This window comes from Girardinichthys multiradiatus, chromosome 3 (assembly GCF_021462225.1).
Source record: "Girardinichthys multiradiatus isolate DD_20200921_A chromosome 3, DD_fGirMul_XY1, whole genome shotgun sequence".
In the NCBI taxonomy this organism is placed as follows: domain Eukaryota; kingdom Metazoa; phylum Chordata; class Actinopteri; order Cyprinodontiformes; family Goodeidae; genus Girardinichthys; species Girardinichthys multiradiatus.
The window spans coordinates 40,936,687-40,960,993 of record NC_061796.1 but is presented as its reverse complement, the minus strand read 5'-3'; the positions used below and the strand labels follow the sequence as shown (position 1 = coordinate 40,960,993).

The following is a 24,307-nucleotide window of genomic DNA, read 5'->3' as shown; positions in this document are numbered from 1 at the left end:
TAGTGCCGATGCTAGCCATGGTTCTTCTTGAATCAGTGCTCTTAAGCTGTCGCTGAAGAAAAATGGGAGCCGTTTGTCCGGTCTCACCGTAATTTATACGGACCGGGGTGGCGCCCACACAGCAGGTGGGCGTGGACTAAAGTTTTCAGTGCTGCGCTGCGCGCGAAGGGATAAACCCACTAGTGACAGCCTTAAAGGGCGAAGCCTATACGAAATAGAACAGTCAGGCAGCTGCAGCTGATCCAAAATGTTGCTGCCAGAAACTGCATGAAATCCCAACACCCCTTCAACCACTGCATCGGCTCCCTGTTTGAGAAACGAGAGCTTTGTAAGTTGTTATGGGTTTATAACGCAATAAATAGACTTTGGTCTAAGTTGTTGCTTGTCAGCCATGAACCAGAAGATGCAGGCCTTAGAGACATTTTTCACTCTGTGTTTCCAGAACTAAACAAGTGAAGGGAGTATTTAGTTTTTAATGCTCAACAGCTCTGGAAGCAACTCACTGAAAATCAGACATATACAGAAACTGTTATATGTAGCTTTTTTAAAGTGGAATTGAGGGGCACACACAATATTACTACTAATACATAAAGTACACACACTCGGGCATACATGGAGGTAAACCAGTTTGATTAGTCGCTACTTCTGCCTCTGCCTGCTCAGACGCTTTTCTCCTAAGCTCCCTGCTTGCGTTCTTTTACTCCTAACGTTTTATCTCTTAGCCAAAATTACGGAAATATTGGACTAAAACTACTTCTAACCAGCGACTCCCAAGGATTATTATTATTTTTATTTATTTTTTTTTCTAAAGGATTTTGATGTTTTTATAATCAAACTTGAAAGCAGGACAAGTTGACACCAGCTAATCAGCACAAAATCCCTCCCTTCGACTTCGACAAACCTTTACAGAAATTGGCTGTTTTGGAGATGAAAATCCATTGACTAGAAGTTAATGTGGAGGTGAATATGGGGTACAACGATGATTCAAGTCTGCCTGTGATCCCAAACAGTGACAGCCAGCTCAACGACTCAGCCGGCAATCAGAACACTGAGAATAAACCTACCGGCAGACGCCCCTGGCATGTTTTAGGCGCATGCCCAAAAAATCAAGGCGGACGACTCACTGGAAGATCTCAGCAATTAAATAAATTAGAATGGCCAGAATTACAGAGAAAGGCACCCGTTTCCCCTGGGAAAAGGAGACTTCCACAGCGAGCTGCTGTCACAACAACTGATAGGAGTGAGACAGCTGGAAATAATGGAGTTCCCTCCAAAACAGATTTGCTCCACTACAGAATGAAAACCAGGAAAATGATCCATCTTCTGAGAACAATAAAAGGTTTGAGAACAACCTTCACTCTAAACAGTCTTCTCCTAAGCTGCCAGAGAAAAAGCGCCCCACCGGACCAAGAACCCTAATAGTGGGCAACACAGCTGTGGATGGGATTAAAAACTTCTGCAACAAGAAAAACACAGAAGTTATGATTGGTACCAGTAACGTGGTGTCCGATATCTCAGAGAATATTCTTGCAATCACAGAAAAGCGCCTGTCTCTAGAAAACCTTATTATACACTGTGAAGCCATGGATGACGTGGCTAAAAAAAAATCAGAAAGACTGAAGGAGGATTTCACTCGTCTTCTGAATATTGTTGGAGGTCTCAATATCAAGGTGTTTCTTAGCGGACCCTTTGCACCGATTTTCTGTGGAGATGAGATTTTTTTGAGACTTCTGGTGATTAATAAGTGGTTGAAAAAAACGTGCTGCTACATCTGTGAACTTCATCGACAACTTTAATATTTTGTTTATATTTTTTTCAGCAGAGAACATGGAGTATCAACAACAATGATAACACTGCCTCCAACAGCTCCAACAGAAAGAGAGGTCAGCAGAAAAGGTCTCCCCGTCGAAATCCGCAGGAGAAGTTGACCCCCTCCCCCAAAACACATGTGGAATTATATACTGAACAAAAAAGTGTGAAACAACTGAAAATATGTCTTATATTCTAGGTTCTTCAAAGTAGCCACCTTTTGGTTTGATTACTGCTCCGCACACTCTTGGCATTCTGTTGATGAGCTTCAAGAGTTAGTCACTTGAAATGGTTTTCCAACAGTCTTGAAGGAGTTCCCAGAGATGCTTAGCACTTGTTAGTACTTGGTCTTCCTTTCCTGGGGCGGTCCTCATGTGAGCCAGTTTCTTTGTAGTGCTTGATGGTTTTTGCGACTGCACTTGGGGACACTTTCAAAGTTTTCCCAATTGTTCGGACTGACTGACCTTAATTTCTTAAAGTAATGATGGCCACTCATTTTTCTTTACTTAGCTGCTTTTTTCTTGCCATAATACAAATTCTAACAGTCTATTCAGTAGGACTATCAGCTGTGTACTGTATCCACCTCCTGCACAACACAACTGATGGTCCCAACCCCATTTATAAGGCTTGAAATCCCACTTATTAAACCTGACAGGGCACATCTGTGAAGTGAAAACCATTTCAGGTGACTACCTCTTGAAGCTTATCAACAGAATGCCAAGAGTGTACGGAGCAGTAATCAAAGCAAAAGGTGGCTACTTTGAATAACCTAGAATATGAGACATATTTTCAGTTGTTTCACACTTTTTTGTTCAGTATATAATTCCACATGTGTTAATTCATAGTTTTGATGCCTTCAGTGTGAAGCTACAATATTCATAGTCATGAAAAATAAGACAACTCTTTGAATGAGAAGGTGTGTCCAAACCTTTGGTCTGTACTGTATATCAAACCTCCCGTTCATCAGTAAGATTATTAAAAAAGCTGTGTTTCAACAGCTAAACAACTTCCTAACAATGACCAACCGCTTTGATGTCTTCCAGTCGGGCTTCCGTGCTCACCACAATACAGAGACTGTTCTTGTCAAGGTGTTCAATGACATCCGTATAAATGCAGACTGTTGAAGAACCAAAGTGCTGGTATTATTGGACCTTAGTGCAGCATTCGACACTGTTGATCACTCCATTTTATTAGAGCGCCTGGAAAACTGGGTTGGCCTTTCTCGTACAGCACTCAATTGGTTTAAATCCTACTTGAAGGACTTTTTTGTGTCAGTAGGTAACTTTACATCAGAGACCACAAAAATCACATGTGGCGTTCCCCAAGGGTCCATCTTAGGGCCCCTTCTATTCAATATCTACATGCTCCCCCTAACTCAGATTTTAATAAACGATAACGTAAGTTATCATAACTATGCAGACGACACACAGCTATACGTCACGATGTCACCAAGTGTTGAACTCAGACCTGAACCTTCAGAGGCACATAAAGACAGTAACAAGGTTGGCCTTCTATTACCTGAAGAACATCTCCAGGATTAAAGGACAAACGTCTCAGCAGGACCTTGATAAATGAATTCGTGCGTTCATCTTTAGTAGAATTGATTACTGCAACGGTGTCTTCACAGGTCTGCCTAAAAAGTCGATCAGCCAGCTGTAGTTGATCCAGAACGCTGCTGCCCACCTCCTCACTAGAACTAAGAAAGTGGAGCACATCACCCCGGTTCTAAAGTCCCTACACTGGCTCCCTGTAGCTCAGAGAATAGACTTTAAAATACTTCTGTTAGTCTATAAATCACTGAATGGCTTAGCACCAAAATACATTACAGACTTGTTGTCAGTGTATCAACCACCCAGACCTCTCAGGTCTTCTGGCTCAAATCTACTCTGCGTACCCAGAACCAGAACCAAACATGGAGAAGCAGCTTTTAGTTCTTATGCTCCACTAATCTGGAATAAACTCCCAGAAAACTGTAAAAGCGCCGAAACCCTAAGTTACTTTAAATCAAGATTAAAAACCTATTTGTTTAGAGTGGCATTTGACTGTGCCATCTAAACATTATTAGTTATGTTTTCTGTCCACTTTTCCTTTCATGTTCTTATCCATCATTCTATTCTCTTTATTTTATTTTTTATTTTTATTTTTTTAAATTACCTTTGTTGTTTGATTTTCTGTATCAGTGTAATGTTTTTCCATATGTACTGCGCCTTGAGTGCCTTGTTGCTGAAAAGCGCTATATAAATAACCTTGACTTGACTTCACGCTGAAAAGTGCTATATAAATAAACATGAACTAGACTTGACTTGACTAGTCAGTATTAAAGCGTAAACAAGAGTTTAAGCAGCAGACCTTATGGTTCATGCTATTAAGCTCAAGAATAGCAGCAGGTAAGACAAAAACTACTGTAGGTATCGTTAGTCTTTATACCATGCATATTAGCACTTTATACCATCAGCCTGGGGGAAGAAGCCTGAAGTCTTTAAAAAGAGGATAATCTCAACATGAGAAAAGTTGCCTCTCCACCACCTGCCTGTGATCAGGGTCCATAAGCAGGACTCGAGTCCTCCCACTGACAAGCAGAGACAACCAGCTGGTCGCCACCATCGCTGCCTCCGTCCTCTGTGATGTGCTGCCAACACAATTCAATTTAGTATATGTATTTGAGGCCAATTTTACAGCAGATGTCTTCTCAAGTCACTTTACAAGACAAACATGACCAATTCATATCCAGTTATTTTTAGAACAGTCCTGTCTAAATTAAATTTAAAGCAATCCGCATTTTTAATAACACAGAGGACTTAGCATAAGTGTATAGTCCCCTTAAACTGTTTGACATTTTGTTACATTTGAACCATAAAATTCTATGTACTTTGGGGGATTTTATATAATATGCACAGAAGCGTAAAACAGCACCTCTCTTACAGATTTCTTGTGTTTTTGCTGTTTTGTAACATTAAATGTTTCAGATCATCAAACAAAATAAAATGGAAGACAAAGATAAGCTGAATAAATGCAAAATGTAATTTTCTAATAAAAATTACATTTTCTTAGGGTAGAAAAAGCTAGTAAAATAAACCTGGAACCCTCCTGTGAGAAAGAAACCTTGCGCCCCTTGCCAAATCATGCAATATCTGTGAAAACGTTTTTTGGTTCAATTATCCTTGCCACACTCAGGCTTGATTAATGCCAGATCTGTGGAAGCAAGCAATCAAATGTCTCACAACATGAAGTAGGCTGCAAGATCTGGAAAAGCTTCACATCATGCCCTGATCTAAAGAAATGTAACATCAGATGAGTGTCCAAAACATTAAAAAGCCGTTTCGAAGGCTTTGGGAATCCATCTGACTACAGTGAAATCCATTATCTACAAATGAAGAAACCATGGAACAGCAGTGAATCTTCCCAAAAATAGACAACCTACCAAAATTACTCCAAGAACACATGATACAATCAAGGAGGTCACAAAGAACTTAAAACAATTTCTAGAGCACTACAGTTCTCACTTGCCTCAGTTAATGTCAATCTTCATTACTGAACAAACAGATAAAAACGGGACAAAAATGGGATTGGTGGGAGATTTCCAGTTCCAAACCCAATGCTGACCAAAATAACCCGAAGGTGAATGTTTGTCAAAAACATCTTAACGATCGGCAGAAGGTTTTGGAGAGTATTCTTTGAACTGTTGAGACAAAAGTGGACATTTTCAGAAGATGTGTGACCCATTATATCTGACATATAAAATTAACATTAAATCATCACCCAAACATGGTGGTGGTAGCGTGGTGGTCTTGGACAGCTTTGCTTCATCTGGACCTTGACATCTTGATGTAATTCATGGAACCATAAATTCTGCTCTCTAGCAGATATTTCAGAAGATGGTCTGGCGACCTTCAACTCCAGCACACCTGGGTTATGCAGCAGAACAATGATCTGAAGTACACCAGCAAGTCCACATCTGATTTACTGAATAAAAGAAACAACATGAATCTTTTGGAGAGGTCCAGTCAATGTTTTAACTTCAATACTATTAAGATACTGTGGTTTGACCTTAAACAGACCATTCGCTCAAAAACGATGTAAAAGACAGATTTCCAGTTATCAGAAATGCTTGATGGCAAAACTAGTTAAGTTTGGGGGCCAATTACTTTTCCTCATGGGGCCAGGATGGTGTGGGTAGCTTTTTCCTTTAATAAAAACCATCATCATTTGTAAAGTGTTTTGTATTTACTCAGGCTACATTTGTCCCATTTAACTTATAAAACAAAAAACTGAACAAACTTGTAAGAGGCTATATGCTGGCTTATCACCAAGTAAAAGAAACAGGCTACATGTTTTCTATGTGGATGTGGAGTTTTGACACACTGAAAGGAAGGAGCGAGAAATAGAGGAGGATGAGATAGAAATAATTATCCAGTGTGGCCTGCAGTGATAATGATCCATGCTCTCGCTTGCTACCATCCCATTCCCCACCCCAAGAAAACCCTCAAGTTCTCCAATCCCCTGCTTTTACACCTCCTTCTTTTTTTCAAGCCTCCTCCGACCTGTTCCCTGCTGCAACACATCAACCAGCCAGCACTGGTGAGATTACCAACCTTTGGGATTTCCTTTCAAGGAAAAAATAACAACATATTTAGGCAAGATTACTACATTTAAATAATTTAACGAAATTTGCAGCATACTTCTTTTAGATGAGAATACACTGTGCTGAATATACTTTGTTGGTATTTGATGAGACTGATCCACAAAAAGTAGTGCATGATCGTGAAGTAAAAGGAAAATGATACAAAAGTTTTCAAATGTTTTTACAAATAAAAATCTGAAAAGTGTGACATGCATTTGTATTCATTCCCCCCTGAGTCATTGCTTTATAACCACGTTTGATTGCAATTACAGCCCCACATCTTATGAGATGTGTTTCTACCACTTTTGCACATTTTGAGGCTTCTTTTTTGTTGCTCCCATTCTGTTTTGCAAAATACCGTATCTCACAAAAGTGAGTATACACCTGGGTAAAAATGTCACACCCAATTAGCCATTTTCCCTCCCTGGTGTCAAGTGACTCGTTAATGTTACAAGATCTCAGGTGTGAATGGGAAGCAGTTGTGTTAAATTTGGTGTTATTTCTCTTACACTGTCATACTGGTCACTGAAAGTTCAACATGGCACCTCATGGCAAATAACTCTCTGAGAATCTGAAAAAAGGTCAGCCTGGCAGTGCTCAGATCATACGCTGCACAATGCATTAAAATGGTCTGCATGGCTGTTGTCCCAGAAGGAAACGTTTTCTAAAGAAGATTCACTAGACAACCCACAAACAGTTTGCTTAAGACAAGCAGACTGATGACATGGTTTAAAGGAACCATGTCCTGTGCTCTGATAAGACCAAGATAAACGTATTCGGTTCACATGGTGTCAAGCGTGTGTGGCGACAACCAGGCGAGGAGTACACAGACAAGTGTGTCTTGCCTACAATCAAGCATGGTGGTGGGAGTGTCATGGTTTCAGGGCTGCAAGAGTGCTAAATATCCACAAGAGTGTCACAGTTCTTAATAGGAGTTAGGGCTGGGCTTTGACTGGGTCATTCACATTCACTGTGTGCATGATTGGTTCGGTGTGATGTGCACTATCAGTTTTCCTCCACACACAGCATTTTGCATGAGGCCAAAAGTTGAACAGTGGTGTCTGGGGCATTTATTGACAATTAAAAATCATCAGCTGAGCGATTCTCTTTAGCTTGGGATGACCAGAACAGTAACAGGATTTTGTTTCAAGGACAGTTGCTTTGCCCCCTCACATGTGCAGTTATTGGCTAACTAGATTTCTGACAAAAGCTGCGAAACTTTCACCGGGGGAGTTGAACTTTTCTACATAATGTTGTGTTTCAGCATGAAATTTCAAATTGGACATTAACTTTCAATACTTATTACTAACGCTATCTGGACCACTGTTAAAGCTGAAAGACTTGAAAATTCGTTCATCTTCAGCTCTGTGTGGATAAATCAGGGTATTTATTCACAATTAAGCTCATAATTATTTATACCCCTGAAAGATTTATCTTTAAATTTGTTTTTATTCAACACAGACGTTTTTCTGATAAGAAATGAGGCAGGTATAGCTTATATAACAATAACAAGGTAAAATAAGTAACAATTTCAAAAAGACTCAGTAGAGACACCCAGACGTCCCTCTCCCCAAACACTTCCTCCAGTATGGGGGATATTTACTGCCAAAAGTCAAGAGCACATATTTTCAATTTGAGAGCAGGATTTAATTCTGCTTGTACTCAAACTTAGTAATGCTTGCACTCAAAACTTCTGCTTTCTTTCAAATATACTCTGTTCTCTCTCTTTGTTTCTGCACTCTGATCTACTGCTTCTTGCATAGATAATTTCTCCTCCTGCTTGCTTCATCCTGCTTGCTCTCTGCTCTCTGCTCGGATCAAATCTGCGCTCTCAAGTTTCTTCCCTGCTTGAAAATTATTTTTGCTCTCTCTCAGATTAAAGACGTATCTTCTCCTAGCAACCATATAAACCAATAGAATGACAGTGTGCAAGTGCTAGGTCACAGGCTTAGTTTGGGTGCGCTTGTTTCCTTCTACTGACTGTGCCAAATTGAAAATATGTGCTCTTGGATTTTGGCAGTAAATTTCCCCCATACCCCAGTTCCTCCAGGGGGAGCCCAAGGCATTCCCAGGCCAGCCAAGAGACATAGTCCCTCCAGTGTGTCCCGGGTCGTCCCCCGGGCCTCCTCTCGGTGGGACATGCTCGGAACACCTCCCGAGGAAGGCGTCCAGGAGGCATCTGGTTTAGATGCCCGAGCCACCCCAACTGGCTCCTCTCAATGTAGAGGAGCAGCGGCTCTACCCCAAGCCCCTCCCAGATGGCCGAGCTCCTCATCCTGTCTCTAAGGCAGTGCCCGGCCACCCTACTGTGGAAGCTCATTTCAGACACATCATTTCATGACCCAAAATTCATGGCCATAGGTGAGGGTAGGAACGTAAACCGACCGGTAAATTGAGAGCTCCACTTTTTGGCTCAGCTCTCTCTTCACCACAATGGACTGGCACAGCGTCCCCATTACTGCAGCAACTGCACCAATCCATCTGTCGATCTCCTGTTCCATCCCTCCCTCACTCGTGAACAAGACCCCAAGATACTTGAACTCTACTTGAGGCAGGAACTCTCCTACGACCTGAAGAGGACAAGCCACCCTTTTCCAGTCAAGAACCATGACCTCGGACTTGGAGGAGCTGATCTTCATCCCAGCCGCTTCACACTCGGCTATGAACCACCCCAGTGCATGCTGTACATGCATTTTAATAAAACATGCCATTTCAAAAACTGTCAAGCTTTTTGAGTGTTTCTGCTGGTATTTTGATGATTTATCTTTGTTGATGAGCTTCAGATTGAGGTTGGATGGCCTTCTTGCCATTACCCTAATATTTAGCTTCCTCCCCAGATTATTTATTAGATTTAAGTCAGGACTCTGGGCCACCAAAACATTAATATTACTTCCAGTCAGAGGAATCATGTGGGTAAAATTAAAAAATTACTTTGAACCTAAATCAGCCAGGGCTTTGAATATTCTTGGGCTTCACTGTACCTGCACTATTTCCTTCTCCACAAGAAAAGAAGCAGCCTTTATGAATCCCCATATTTAGAAACCAGCTTTCTGTTGCCTGGTGATGACTGAAGATGATGATCAGCTTGTTTTTTTTCATGCTCCTCACACGTTAAGGATCCTAAAAATCAACATTGATGTAGTTTCCTGCCTAGTGCTTCTTTCTTTGTGCCTAAGAGTATGGTGACTGCAGGTGTTTTATGCTAGGAAATTTACCATTTATGGCACATTCTATCTATCTATCTATCTATCTATCTATCTATCTATCTATCTATCTATCTATCTATCTATCTATCTATCTATCTATCTATCTATCTATCAAAATTGAGGCTAATACATTTAAGCAGTTTATCTTTATACACAAACACAATGCTCTTTGATAGATACAAATGCTTCTCAATGCAGTTCATTAAGTTTTTAATCACCTGTTGGCTTATTAAAGCGATTTGTCAACAGGCTAGTCAGCTGACATATTGATTGGAGTTTAGTGCAGCCTTCACCGCAAACAGAACTCTGATGACTAGTGAGGAAGGGATTCTGCGCCACTTAACATAATAAGGAAGAACAAGAGAATGCCGTGCAGGATAGAGGATCCTTAAGAAGCTGTTTATTTGCATCATTTTGTATCTTGATGAATCAGTGGCACACAGTGCTGTACAACCTCTGTTAATGGACATGTTGGAGTGATTATATGCATAAAATGTTGAGAAATACATTTAAGTCTGATTGAAGATCCTTTTATTTAGGGCCGATTTTAAAATAAAACTCAATAAATCTCAAAAACAGGTCTCCCACAAAGTATTGCGAGATAAGGCAAAGACTATTGCGTGAGAACGCAAGAAGTATAGCGAGGGAACGCAAACGTATAGTGTGGGGATGCAAAAGTTTTGCGAGTGAACACAAAAGTATTGCGAGCGAACGTAAAAGTATTGCAAGGGGACGCAAAAGAAAAAATTCCCCCATGTCCCCTCGCTGGCTCTGTACAATTTCATAAACTTGTTTAATTCTGCAATATTTTTCCTAAAGCGTCTTAGTGCTGCCCTCTTAGGGTTGAATATTGGTTACTGCAGTTGAATTTTCCTATTGGTTCAAACGGTACAGCTTGGTACATGCTTACGTCACAGCCCCCGCAGTGAGGTATAAAAGCGTCTCACTCAGACATGCCTCTGTGGCAAGTCAGAAGTTGGGAGCAAGTGCCGGTTTCGGGCATCACCAAGTCAGGGCCTGAGGCAGCAGCTCGAACTGATAAGGCTCAGGGCTGCTGGGCTCCGTAAAGCATCTCTTAACCTTGGCTGACGAGGGGGGTGAAAAATACTCCACTCAAAAGATCTATCTGGCGAAACTACCAGCGTAGCTCTGCTCACTTTCCATTTTTCAATTAACCAAAAAAAGCTAGCTACCACCAACCGTCGTCGTCCTCCTCACCACACCCCAGCTTAACTCCCCCTGCTCACCCCCACACTTGGTGCTGCCCAATTTGGTAGCATTTTTCAAACTTTGTCTGGAGTGGGTTATTCTTTTACTTGGGCTTTAGTTCCACTTTGAAGAAGTAACAATTTTGAAACTGAAATTGAATCTCAATTTCTGAGACTGCATTTAGATTCTGTCAAGCTTTCCTTAGCTTCCCTGCAAAGAAAGACCATGCTGGGTCAGTATGTGTGGATTTTCCGCATAGAACTTCATGTAATGGCCCCGACCCCAAACACTCACACATTGCTATTAATAGCACCGTGGGTAGAAAATGGGGTAGAATTGATATATGTGCTCTGCACAGCTGGGTGGGATGTTTTGCTGGTGGCCACAGAGTTATAAGCTCTTTCTTTTTTTTATTAGGGTAATTGGACAGTCTTAGATGTCTGATAGTTAAATATCATGCTGGTTTTTTTTTATTCTACAACCATTCAATTTGTCATACCTAGGGATGTGTTGATAGACCAAAAGGTAATAATTATCTCACATGAGCAACTTTCTTGGTTACCACAGTGACAAGCCACTCAGAAAAACAGTCTAAAGCGGATTGTGCTAATTATGCTGTGGTTATACCTGTGCTCTGCAACTGTCCCAAGAGAATAGGGCCATGACCAGCATCCTTTTGGCAAGTATACATTTTAGGCACAATTGAGGAGCCAAAGCTTGTATTTTAAACAGAAGATGAGGCTGCAGATTAAATCTGCCTGTATTCAACAACTGTTTCTAGATGAGGTTCCTCTCTAGGGTGTTTAACAGTGCTGTTTCCGTGAATGACATCATCTTATGCTGACATGGTCATTTGTTCTATTGCGAGAGCTTTGCTGATTTAGAAATGCACTACAACCACCAGGGGTCCTTAATAGCCTGTTACTCTGTCAAATTTCTGTTGTAAAGAAGGATTGTTATTGTACCTAAACACAATCTTCAAACTTTCAAAAGATATAAAAAAAGCAGACCATACAGCAATAATCTAATATTGTTTCATTGCAGTTGCACTTTAAAACCTAAATGACGTCACATACATCCATTTGGACTTTAAACAGTAACTATGATATTGTTTTTAGTCACTGAATATGTGGGGAAGAGAGTGATAAAAAAAAGCTCATGTTACCAACAGGAAAAGCTATTATTTTAAGCAATAAAACTAAAACTGCATATCCTGTCACAGCGATTACACTTTATAACTAATGGTAAATAATTAATATTACTCACTTTTACAGCAGAGGAGAGAAGAGAAAAGAAGGAGCCTAGATTGATCCTTAAGTGGCACTGACCACACACACTGCCATGATGTGCCTGTGTTAAGTTTGGAGTTCCAGTTCCTAGTCTGTTTATCCTTACGTTCTTCAGTTGTTGTTTTTTTCAGTTCATGTTTAGATTGATCATTTTATCCTTGTGTTTAGATTACTGTCTTTAATTCCTCTGTTAGACATGTTAGTTTGTATATCCTTGTAGATCTGGTACCTTCCTGTTTATGTTCTTTAGTCTGTTTCATTCTTACTCATTTCTATTCACTTAGATGTTTTCCTATTCCCCTGGATTCCCTGCTCACCTGTGGTAATTAGCCTTCCTTCTTCAGTTGTCGTACTCTCTCTCTCTCTCTCTCTCTCACCAGCTGCTTCTGATTCCCATCTAATTAGTTCCCTTGGTTCATTGGTCAATTCTCCCACAGTATTTATTCACTCTGGTTGTCATTGTCTTTCACTGGTTCCTCCTTTTTGCTACCTGGCTAATACCTGCTCCATGTCTGATTACCTGCCTGTGTTCTATGACCTCACCTGTATACCATCTATGTGTGTATATACAATATATATTTATATATATGTATGTATGCATGTGTGTGTGTGCGTGTGAAACATGATCAAAGATAGTCTGCATCCAATCAGCCAGAGCTTTTGTTATTTTTCTAAGAGGAACGGGCAAATTAATTTTAGCCTAGATGTGTAACAACAGTAGAATTGTACCCAAAAGACTTGTAGATGTAACCGAAGAAAAAGTGGGTTCAGAATTTGTAAAACAAACAAAAAATATATTTTTTCCACTTCACAGTTGTGTGCTGCTTTGTGTTGGTCTGTCACATAAAAATCCAATAACATTAATTAAATTTCATGTTTCTAACATCACAAAACGTGAAAAAGTTAAAGAGGTTTGAATATTTGCAATTGAGATGATACGTCTTTAATATATTTTTGGACTCTATTTCCCTTGTCCCCTGGGAACATTATGCTCCTAGTTGTATTCGCATGGGTTTAATCTAGTATTTCCACATGTTTAACTTCTAACAATACAAAGCCTCTGCAACAGTTAAATGTCAGACACACTGTTCATGCAGAGTGAAAGGCCATTCTGTATCCCAGATGCCCCGCAGTTACTGTCTGTCGGTCACATGTGAGGGACATATCAATACTTGAGCTGCCTCTGCCTCTCTCACACTGAATGTAAACGTCCACATGACCTACACAGACAGCCTGGAGGCAGTGCTAAATCACAAATGATAATGGGCTGACCGTATTTGGGTTTCGATTCAGGTTTGTTGGTCAGACTGAACGTTGCTTCCAGTGGAGCAAAGGCTCTAAAAGGCGTCAGCAAAGTAAAGGTTATCTGAAGGTTCAACTGAAGACGTGATGATTATTCCTGGAATGGTATGTCAAAAGGTCCTGTTAGTAAAAGCAGGACAGAGAAAGCCTTTTATGCTTCCTGCAGAAGGAGTGTGTTGTGCAAGATTTAATAGGATGAAAATGGGAACAAGTCAGATTGTTGTGGCAAAATAAAGATTCTGCTATCATCTGATATTCCATTTAATTGAGTGATTTGAGAAAAATTATTTTTTCAATTAACAAGTTTATGATCAAAGTCTGATTTTTGCATATGCTAGATAATGAAACACTAAGCAACATCAGCACAGGTTACAAACATGTCATGTCCCAAATTCAAACAACCAGTTTGTGCCCAAACCAACTGTCCTAAAGCAAAGTAAAATGAGACAAAAGTTCAGAATGTTCACACAAAAGAGCTAAAGTAAGATAAAGTTTAAATTCCCATTTCAAATTTATTTTGTATTTCACTGTTTTGCATCTCCTTGTTTAACTTGCATGTAAGAAAACAACAAAGTACTAAAAGCTGTTAAAAAAGACAAATTTATTTCCAGTCCTGAAGACACTCTCTCACCGCTAAGACCAATTTAAAGGAACCAATTAATCAGACTGTAAACTGTGGGAGGAAGCCAGTGTTCCTGCAGAGAAGCCACCCATGCACAGGCAGAACATGCAAACATCATGCAGATAGAGTCCAGACCTTGATTTTGAACCCATGACCCAATATGACATGAAATTTCATGGTTATGAAATCAATTTTAATAATACAAATTCTGACAAATGTGCATTTTTGTTCAGCTTACATGGACAGAGTTAGAAAACACTCCAGACAGATCAGGACATGGCCGTACACCTAAACTGACAGGCCAGACATTAATCAGAAGTAGCATAGAGCTCATAATAACTCTGGCAGAGCTGCAGAGATCCACAGCTCAGGTAGGAGAATCTAGAGACAGGATAACTGCTAGTTTTGCATTCCAGTAAAATCCCGAAGTCCAATTTACATTTTGCCACAAGTAAATGGTAAACATTTGGACGAAGGTACTCTGGTCAGATGGGACCAAAACTGAACTTTTTGACTTGCATGCAAACCAATATGTGTGGAGGAAAACTAACAAATCACCCTGGACTAACTGTGCCCAAGGTGAAACATTGTGGTGGGAGCATTGTGTTGTGGTGATGCTTTTCTTCTGTGAAGCTGGTAAAGAGTTGATAGGGAGATGAATATAGCTAAAAATAGGTCAATCCTGGAAGAAAACATACAGAGGATTACCTTCTAGCAAGAGAGCAACACTAAACATACAGCCAGAGATTCAATAGAATGGCTTCAATAAAAGTGTGCTAAGATGGCCCACTCAAAGTCCAAACATAAATTCAACAAAGAATCTGTGTGAAGACTAGAAATGTGAAGTTCACAGACATTCACCTTCTAATCTGATAGAGCTGGAGTTATTTCACATAGAAGAATGAGAAAAAAATATCAGTCGTCACACTTTTCTGGTTTTTATTCGTAAACATTTGAAACCACGAATCGTTTTCATTCCATTTCATTACGATGAACTACTTTATGTTAGTCTATCCCATACAATCCCAGTAATATGCTTTGAAGTGTGTGACTGCAACATGACAACATAAGAAGAGGTTCAAGGGCTAAGAATAACTTGATTTATTTTTCTTCCTGTTTTCTTCTTGGAAGGAAATCCCATAGGTTGTTACTCTCACCAGTGCACCAGTGCTGGCTGGCCCATGTGAGCAACAGTCAACGGGTTGGAGGTGGGTTGAAAAGAGGAAAGAGGTGTGAGAAAAATGAGGGAGGCAGCGTGAAAGCGATAGAGAGGAGCTGAGGGCTTTCAGGATAAGGGAAGGAAAGATAAGCAGCAAACTGAACAAGGGGAGGGAAGGAGGGATGTGACGTGAGCGAGCGGGAGTATGGAAAATGAACACTGTAGGCAGACAAACACTAGATAATTCCTCTCTCTCTATTATCCTCCCCTTTTCTCTCTCTTTCCTTCTCTCAGTGTGTCACCACTCTACATTCTCTATGTTGTTCTGACCAGTGAAAAAACAATTACTCCACCATTTATAGGCTCTGACATGCAGCACAGAGGGCAGCTGCTGCTGTTGCGTACACGGAGAATTATTACAACCACACGTCTATCTGGCAGTTCAGAGGAAATCCAGTCAGGAGGAAAGCCAGAAATCTGAGTGAGGAGCTTCATTTCAAGACATCTGTCTTCCTCGTTCCTCATCACGGCTAACTTCAGCCCTGCAGCAGGTGAGCAGCATCCAGATATGGCATCTTATTCATTTACATTCAACACCTACAGTGCCTTCAGTTAAGTTCTCCTGCCAGCATATAGTGAATCTGTTTTTTACTGCACCACTGGAGCACCAGCACTGCTGTGACATGTGCAGAACTGAATTCTTGCTCTTGATGATACCACAGAGGGCTGTGAGGATGCACTGCAGAAAAAGGGAGAGGATGATCACGGCGTACAGCAGGAATACACTCAAGGAGCCAGTTTTATGTAAGATTTTTCACTCAGCTTCTTTGCTGCAGCTCATTTGCAGAGTTTTTGCAGATTGAAGTTTATGTGCAGGAGGTTTATTCCCACACCACCACCTCTAATATAGCTTCTACTGCTGGATGCATTCTATGTTTGCTGTATCTCTCTGTCATCTCTATAATTTAGCAGCATCAGAGAGATGACGCTCTGTTAATTGTTCAGGGAATCTTTGCACATGCATCCTCACACACATACACGCAAGTGAACAAACACACCCACAGATGGGTCAAAGCCAAATCAAAGGCATTAATGTCCCAATAATAAAACAAACCAATGTGCGCTGTTTATACTTGCAGTGATGCAAACAGATTTTAGTCACGTGAAATTAGCCTTCACATGACTGAACATCCACTTGTTGATCCAAGCTTTCAGTTCCGAGTAACTGGGTCAACTGCTTCAGTGGCAATATGGACTCAGGCTCACAGACCCACATGCATATGATCACACAATCACACAGATGCACAGGTTAGGATTACCTAACAGACAAATAAATGCACAATAACCACAGAAACAGAGAAAACAAGGTTATATAAGCCAACAGAGTTAACTGTGATGGCTAATGATGTAGTTAACCTCTAAAGTGGAGTTTTGAGGTTTAGATGCAGAAAAGCCCTGAAATAAATTAAATTTCAGGTTTTAATTGATAATGTGAGCCCATTCTTTGTACAAATGTCTTATCCTGCTTTAAAATGGCTGTAGACTCAAAATGATTCTTATTTATTAGACTGAAATACAGTCATATAACGGAAGGAAAAGGAAATCTGTGAACAGAAATGCTTGTAACTGTCCTCCAGTGAAATGCTGGATGTTGGATCTTTTTTTGCAAAAAAGGCTTATTGTGCTGAACTCCATCAAGCTGTCATCATGGCAACCAGCAGGGCTGATGGGGAATCATTGTGAAGAGCAACACCAAAGGAGCTTTTAAAGATTAAAACAACCAAACGAGTATTTTTTTTCTCAACAAGGAGCCTTTTATTTGTTGCATGCTTCAAGCTGAACCGAACAGAGATGTTGATCTTTTCTGTAAGAGTATTGAGTGCATATAAATGAGCATAATTTTCAGAAGCCTGACATTTGTGTTTAAGATATCCCTTTTAAATTGATCTTATGTCAAATTCCAATTTCCTGAGACACTGAATTTGTGGTTTTCATAACCAACAAAATTACAAGAAATAAAGGCTTGAAATAATTTCACACTATGTGTCATGATTCCATAAAAATATATTACAAAAATATCCATCCATCAATTTTCAATATAGGGTCGTGGAAAAGCTGGTGCCTATCTCCAGTGGTCTATATGTGAGAGGTGGGGTACACCCTGGACAGGTCACCAGTCCATCACAGGACAACACAGCGACACACAGGACAAACAACCATGCACACACCCCATTAAACCCAAGGGCACGTGAGAGAGACCAATTAACTTAACAGTTATATTTTTGGACTGTGGGGGACGCCGGAGTACCCAGGGAGAACCCACGCATGCAAGGGGAAGACATACAAACTTGATGCAAACAGACCTGGTCCGGGAGTCAAACCTAAGACCTTCTTGCTGCCAGGCAACAGTGCTACCAACTGCATCACAGTGCAGCATGACAAAAATATCACAAAATTAAATTGTTTTAGGTGTACCTTTTAGATTGGATAATAAATGGGATTTCATAAATCTCTTTAAGGAAGAACTGGATTATCAACACCCTGGACTGGCACCACTCTCAGACTCACCAGACCCAATAAGACGCACACCTAAAATTATAATAGACTTCAAATATTATATTAGACGTTGTATGGGTCTGGTTAAACTGCAGCAGTTCAAAGAAAGCACTTGGATTTATCTAACAATTTCTTGCTGATTCCAGAGACAGATGTGACAATTGGTTATCTAACTTTTTTGTAGTACCAGTACTGTGCTTGCTGATCACATACTGGAGTCATATTGAACATCTTTTTTTTGTCATTTGTTTTAATTATTTTCTCAAAGAAATCTAAGAAGAAAAAAAAAATAAGGGAAAAGGGTATGTGCACCAAAATGAGTTTTTATTTTTCAGATATCACCCAACAGACAATATCAGTCATTTTGTATACCGCTTCATCCATAGTGGGTCATGGGGAGCTGGTGCCTATCTCCAGCTGTCTATGGGCAGGAGGTGGGGTACACCCTGGACAGGTCGCCAGTCCATTGCAGGGCAACACACAAACAACCAAGCACACACCTAAAGGCAATTTTGACAGACCAATCAACTTAACAGACATGTCTTTGGACTGTGGGAGGAAGCCAGAGTACCCAGAGAGAACCCACGCATGCACGGGGAGAACATGCAAACTCCATGCAGAAAGACCCCCGGCCAGGAATCAAACCCAAAACCTTCTCATTGCAAGGCAACAGCGCTACCCATTGCGCCACTGTGCAGACCATATATTAAAAAGTAGATATTAAAAAGTATTCTGTTATTTGGTTCGTCCAAACAAAGAGATAAAAAGAGATAAGTAAAGATTCTGACAGAAATGGATGCAGCAGAAAGAAAAGCCTTGCAGGAAAATGTACAAAGTATCAGCCTCCTAAATGAGTGAGCCTCCAACTGTTGCTAACTTCAAACAGAGACATTGAGATTTTCTATTTGTTGAATAAAGCTGAAGAGATCTGACCTGCTTTTCCATTTTCTCTGACCTTTTCTTCAAAGTAAGCAAAGCAAAACAATAAGAAGGAGACTGCTGCTGGTAATGGAGCTGGTTGTCTAATGTTTTCCAGTGTGTGACGTCCAGGGAAGGCTCGGAGAAGACAGAGACAAGTACTGAACACAATGAGCGGTCAGGACAAATGGATCACACTGACCCCAGCAGAATTTGCCCTGCTACAGGAATACACTCAGTGTGAGTAAATTATGTTTTTATCTTATTCTGTCTCTATGCAGGAAATTCTATCACTGACATTACTCTTCTATGTAACCGTACTGGTTTCCCAACGCCAGCCCAGCTAAACAAATGCAACATTATAAATGGTTAATGTGAAAGCATAAAAAGTAGACCTTGAATGGTAGGTTGAATAGAAATATAACATTGGGAATGTCATGACGAGAGACAAATCACAGTTAGGCCTTTTCTGCCCATCAGCCCATGTTTAAATAATGAAATATGCAAGAGTAAAAAGGTTGAATTTCATTCACAAACTCAAGCAACTTCACTAGAAAAAATACTACAATACTGTGAAAAGTATTTACCCCCCTTACAAACTTAAATGGTTTAGATAATGCAAAAAAGTTCAATTCAAAGATACCCTGAGTAAACACAAATGATGATTTCATGAATTAAGGGTAAAAACCCTCCAAATCAACCTGGCTCTATGTAAAGTAGTTATTGCTCCATTGTTAAATCATGGATTACCTCTCTAATTTAACAAGCAGCACGCAGGCCTGATAGAAGCAACAAATCACTTAAATAGAATCTGTCTGACAACATGAAGTAGGCTTAAAATCTCAAAAAGCAACACAACATGCTCCGATCGAAAGAAATTCAACAACAGATGAGAAACAAGCATCTACCTGGTAAACCACAGTGAAGCTGCAGTTATGTATACGTGTGCCAGCTGTCTTGAGATAATTGAAGCATAAATCACTCTTTTTTGCTTTTTTCTTATTTTGAGCAGTAGATAGTGCTGCAGATAAAATCTGCTTGTAATTAACTGTTTTAGAAGAAAAGTCGATAAAGGAAGTACATTTCTAACAACATTTTACCTCATAAGTTTGACTTTTTAGCCATTTTTACACATCTGTCAAACGTGTTTAACTGGGTGAATGCTTGTAAAAATTAGGCTCTGCCTTGTTGCTCTTCCTGTTTCGTGAGCGCTACTCATGCAGCGAGTGGACCATTTCAAGAATGGTCTGGCCGAATTAACACAACACAGCCATGAGATGTTGTTCATGAGAACAAAAAGAGCGGGCAAAACCAGGTGTGAGAGTCATTATCCACGAATGGAGAAAACTTGGAATAGTGCAGAACATTGTAAAGAAAGGCCAACCTCCCAAAATGACTTCGAGAGCAGATCAAAGACTAATCCAGGAGGTCACAAAAGAACCCAGAACAGTAATTAGTTTTTAAACTACAAAATGGGATAAAGCAAGCCTTTCAACCATGCAAATGTGGCAGAAAGTCCAGAAGGTAAAACTACAACATATGGAGTGTTGTGCAACAGTATGTTTGATTTGGCTATGAATAACTATGAATAGACCAATTATTAACAAAGTTGATCATTTTAATTACAATTAACAAGTCGGAGCACCACCTGATTATCTGGAATTTAAATCCAAAAAGCTCTCAGTTTCTGTCAGTTATTGTTTTATGAATACCTGCCTGGTCAGATGGGGTATTATAGAATATAAGACAAAGGAGTGAATCTGTGCAATGCTGTTCTCAAACAACAAGCCCTGCATACATTTACAGCATAAAAAGAAACGTCTCTCCAAAATACAAGAATTTATTAACAAAATATTTCAACTTCCAGTTGAAATACTTTAGTCAAGAAACTCTTTAACTAGGGTAGTAACATTCAAATAAGCTGCTAGGTTAAAATGGAGAGAATAAGAAAAAGTAATAAACCACAGAAGAAAAAATAGTAAAAAGGAACAAACAAAGGCACCCACCTAAAGTGGAACTAAACCCCAAATCAACTTTTTCTTTGCAGATAAACTATATGAATTGGGTCATAAAAGTGCTATCTTTATATCACTGTCCAAATATTTACAATTTCATGTAAACTTGTTTAATTCTGCAATAGTTGTCCTAAAGTGGTCTTAGTGCTGCGCTCATTAAGTTGAACAGTGGCTACTGCAGTTGAATTTTCCTTTTGTTTGAAACGGTACAGCTTGGTTCATGTCTATGTCACAGCCCCGCGTTTGGGTATAAAACCATCTCACTCAGACACGCCCCCGTAGCGAGCCAGGAGTTGGAATTATGAGGACTGATCATAGCTTTTTATGCTTTATACCTTCAATTACATAATTTACTTGAGATATTATAAGTCTACATGTAAATGGAAACTTTCTGAAAGTTTGTTCTTCCTTTGAATGTTAGCCTATGTTGGCAATGATGCTGCTAACATCACTTGGTCACTGAGAAACTGGACTCATTCAGTCTTCGACTTCAGGCAGTGCTGAGTCATCGCCAAGAGCAAGTGGTTCAAACTAGGCTCCGCTGTCAGGCCCGCTGAGCTCCACAAAGCCTCCTCAACATCCGTTGACGAGGGGGGTGACAAATCCTCCCTCTCAAAAGATCTATCTGTGGCGAAACTACCAGCGTCGCTCTGGTCACTCTCGTCCTCCTGATCACATCCCGTGCTTAACCCCTTCCGCACACTTGTCTTTTGCCCCTCAGTGTCTCTTGGCACTGCCCACTTTGGTGGCATCTTTTAAAGCAGAGTTATGCTTTTACATCGGGTTTAGTTTCACTTTAAATCCTCGGATGTATGCACCTCCCCAAGGTGGACTCAAAGCAAATGTCCACCGGACATGTCCACGCAAAGCTCAGTTTGTATGACTGCGTAAGCAGTTTCACACAATAAACCTCTCGGCGGGAAACATTCTCCACATTTAATAGTTTTATATGTGAGACCCTGCTCCCATCAACAGGTCCTGAGGACGCGCAATGTCAGTGCCACTCAGTGTCTCATTGAGAAGTGTATTCCCCTTTTTTGTCCCTAGTGTGGTTTACTGGCTTTATATACCACCTCCTTTTCTCTTTGTTTATCCAAAGAGACTTGACTATGAAACCTCAAACATCCACTGAAAGTACGCCTGACTATGTGGGAAACCTAAAAATAAAACTGAAACCGATAACTAATTAAGAAAGTGCAGTGATATCACAGATCAGGGTAAATACCTATGTTTAAGAACCAAGGTTTGTTTTGACGAATTTGGAATGAGGCTGAATTAGCTTCAAAAGCTAACAAAGAACAACACTTGCTAGATGTTCAAACAATCAGTTCACAATGCAAAGCGAAGGGGAAAATAAAACACAATTTTAATAAAAGTGTTTTAAGACAATAGCGGCTGCTGCGCTATTTAGCAACCCCTTTAAGTCCCGCATGCACCTTTAAGTGCCAGTAATACAAATATAATGTGAGTATAAGCGCTGGCAGCTTGCTACGGCCAAACGCAGGGCAAACAGAGTGAGTTGTGTAGTAAACACAGCAGTCTGCACTTTTGAATGCCGTCTTCTTCAGAGCAGTGCAAGGAAAACCGCTTCGTAATTAGAGACAACTTGTCTCTAATGCAGCCTGTGAGCTGCGGGCAAAGAGGAAAAACACTGCTTTTATACCTCTATGATATCATGGGGATTCCGGCTGTGAGGAACTCCTCATTCCTGAGAGCTGTCATGAAAATGGATTAATACTATGCATTCTGGGATTCAGAGTTTTTCCATTCTCCTTGTTCTCTGTGTGCAGTTCAGTCCATTTTCTCCATGTGGCTGTGTTGGATCCCCAGCAGGAGATTATTTGTTTTTAGAAGTTCTCTAAGCATCGCATGATCTGAGCTTGGGATGCATATGTAAGGACATCCATACCTTCTGATGTACTTTACTTTTAAAATCCTGAGGAAAAAGCAGGGTTTACTTTATATTTTCTCGTGATGAACAGTTAATACAAAAGATAAACAACTAACACATTAGTGTGTTTGGTATATTGGTAAAAACCAGACAGCACAACCTCTAACTAATATATAACATCATTAATATGAAAAAGAGGACTGCTTTAAGTTTAAATAGAAATCTGAGTAGGAAAGCACTGTGTTTAATGTCTCCTTTTAGCCTGTGACTTTTTTATTATTAGAAAGTTGGCAGGATATCTGCTTCACTGCATTTGCTAATTCTCCAAATAGATAAAATAATAAAACAAAACATTTACAGAGGTCACTGCACTACAAACATAAACACAACTCAGATAACATTAAAGCACTGAGGCAACTATAACAAAAATGTTATCTGTAAGCTCTAATAACATCAACATCACTGTGGTTACACCAAACCTTAATGTAATCTATGGTAACGATTTTCACAGGTCTTGCACTGAATAGAGAAAACTAAAGCTAGGCTTGTAAAATCTTTAAATGATTAATTTCCAGCATATTATTTTGTTTTCCTGCCCACCAGACTGTGCTTTGGATGTTTATGTTTTGCTTTGAGGTGTTGAAGTATTTCATCATTTGAAATCCATCCATGACAAACATGAAAAGACCGCCAATGCACTGACTACCTGGGCATCTTCGAGTTCCTTTTATGTGGGCTTATTGTTTTTTTAAATTTAAGTATAAATGTTCTTAGTTCAACTAATATAAATGACTTGTTTTTCTCAAAAGCCTTCTAAACCTCTCAAGTTCATAAAGACAGGTCACCCACAACTTTGGAGCTTTAGAGCCGTCTTGAAGAACTAAGGGCAGCTAAGGGCAGTTGATGTTTTTCAACTTGAGTTGTCAACTTGAGTTTTATTGGTATGTAAATATTGGCAAAATGGTCAAAAAGGCCTCATCCCGTGACATCTGGCAGTGCCTTGCATTGCTCCTCCACTGCTTTGTTTGACTCCATCCTGCACCATAATGACATTACAGAAACATCGGTGTTGGGGTTCGGTTGGGGGAAACTCTGCTGTCAGCAAGCAGTGATGTTTCCAGCATCCCAAGTCTCTTTGAGTTCCGACCGCAATGGTGGGCTCTTGCCTGCTTGGTGGGTCGAAGGCTCTGGGGGGCTTCCCCTCCTTAGTGCTAGGTGGTCTTACTGCCGGGGGCTAGGGCAGGCTGCTGGGGTTATCGGGTTCAGGGCTTGGCCTGCAGTGGGGGACATGACTGTTGTGCTGGGTGAGCAAATTCAGTACTCTATGTCTCTCCTTGTGCCCATTTGACCTGGAAACTGCTGCTAGGATACCATCTTGAGATATCAGAACAAAAAAACGGGATACTGAGAATATGTCCCACCTTCTTGAGATATCCTTTTTGTAGAGGAGTGCTCTTTCTGTAGCAGCATACCGTCCACTGACAGCAGGCTTCTGTAAAAGGCTCCATCTGTGTGTTTACTCTTTAAATAATCTATTTGTACACTTAAAATATTTTTCTACATAAATTCTGATGTTACTGTGTATATTTTACTATGCACATATATAAAAAAAGTTTTTAGCTGATAGTTTACAGTTAGAGTAAAATCATTCAAAATATGTAAAATGTGGCACTCAAAGTATTTGTAGGACAAAAAACATCCTATGAACAA

The 24,307-nt window shown here is 40.2% G+C and overlaps 1 protein-coding gene and 1 long non-coding RNA gene across 2 annotated transcripts in view; one reads left to right on the top strand and one right to left on the bottom strand.

Annotated features, from left to right (window-relative positions):
* Positions 1-4,212: 4,212 nt before the first annotated feature.
* Positions 4,213-12,394, bottom strand: LOC124866326. Its single transcript, XR_007037778.1, has 3 exons — positions 12,112-12,394; positions 5,569-5,772; positions 4,213-5,488 (listed from the first exon to the last, which is right to left on the bottom strand). It is a non-coding gene; the product is annotated as an uncharacterized LOC124866326 (long non-coding RNA).
* Positions 12,395-15,421: 3,027 nt separating this feature from the next.
* The window catches only part of dgkb (diacylglycerol kinase, beta), a 120,984-nt gene continuing 112,098 nt past the window's right edge, over positions 15,422-24,307 (top strand). The window contains exons 1-3 of the mRNA XM_047361167.1: positions 15,422-15,768; positions 15,940-16,021; positions 18,810-18,931. Coding sequence (XP_047217123.1) covers positions 18,862-18,931 — 70 coding nt within the window. The 5' untranslated portion in view covers positions 15,422-15,768; positions 15,940-16,021; positions 18,810-18,861. The remainder of the gene's footprint in view (positions 15,769-15,939; positions 16,022-18,809; positions 18,932-24,307) is intronic.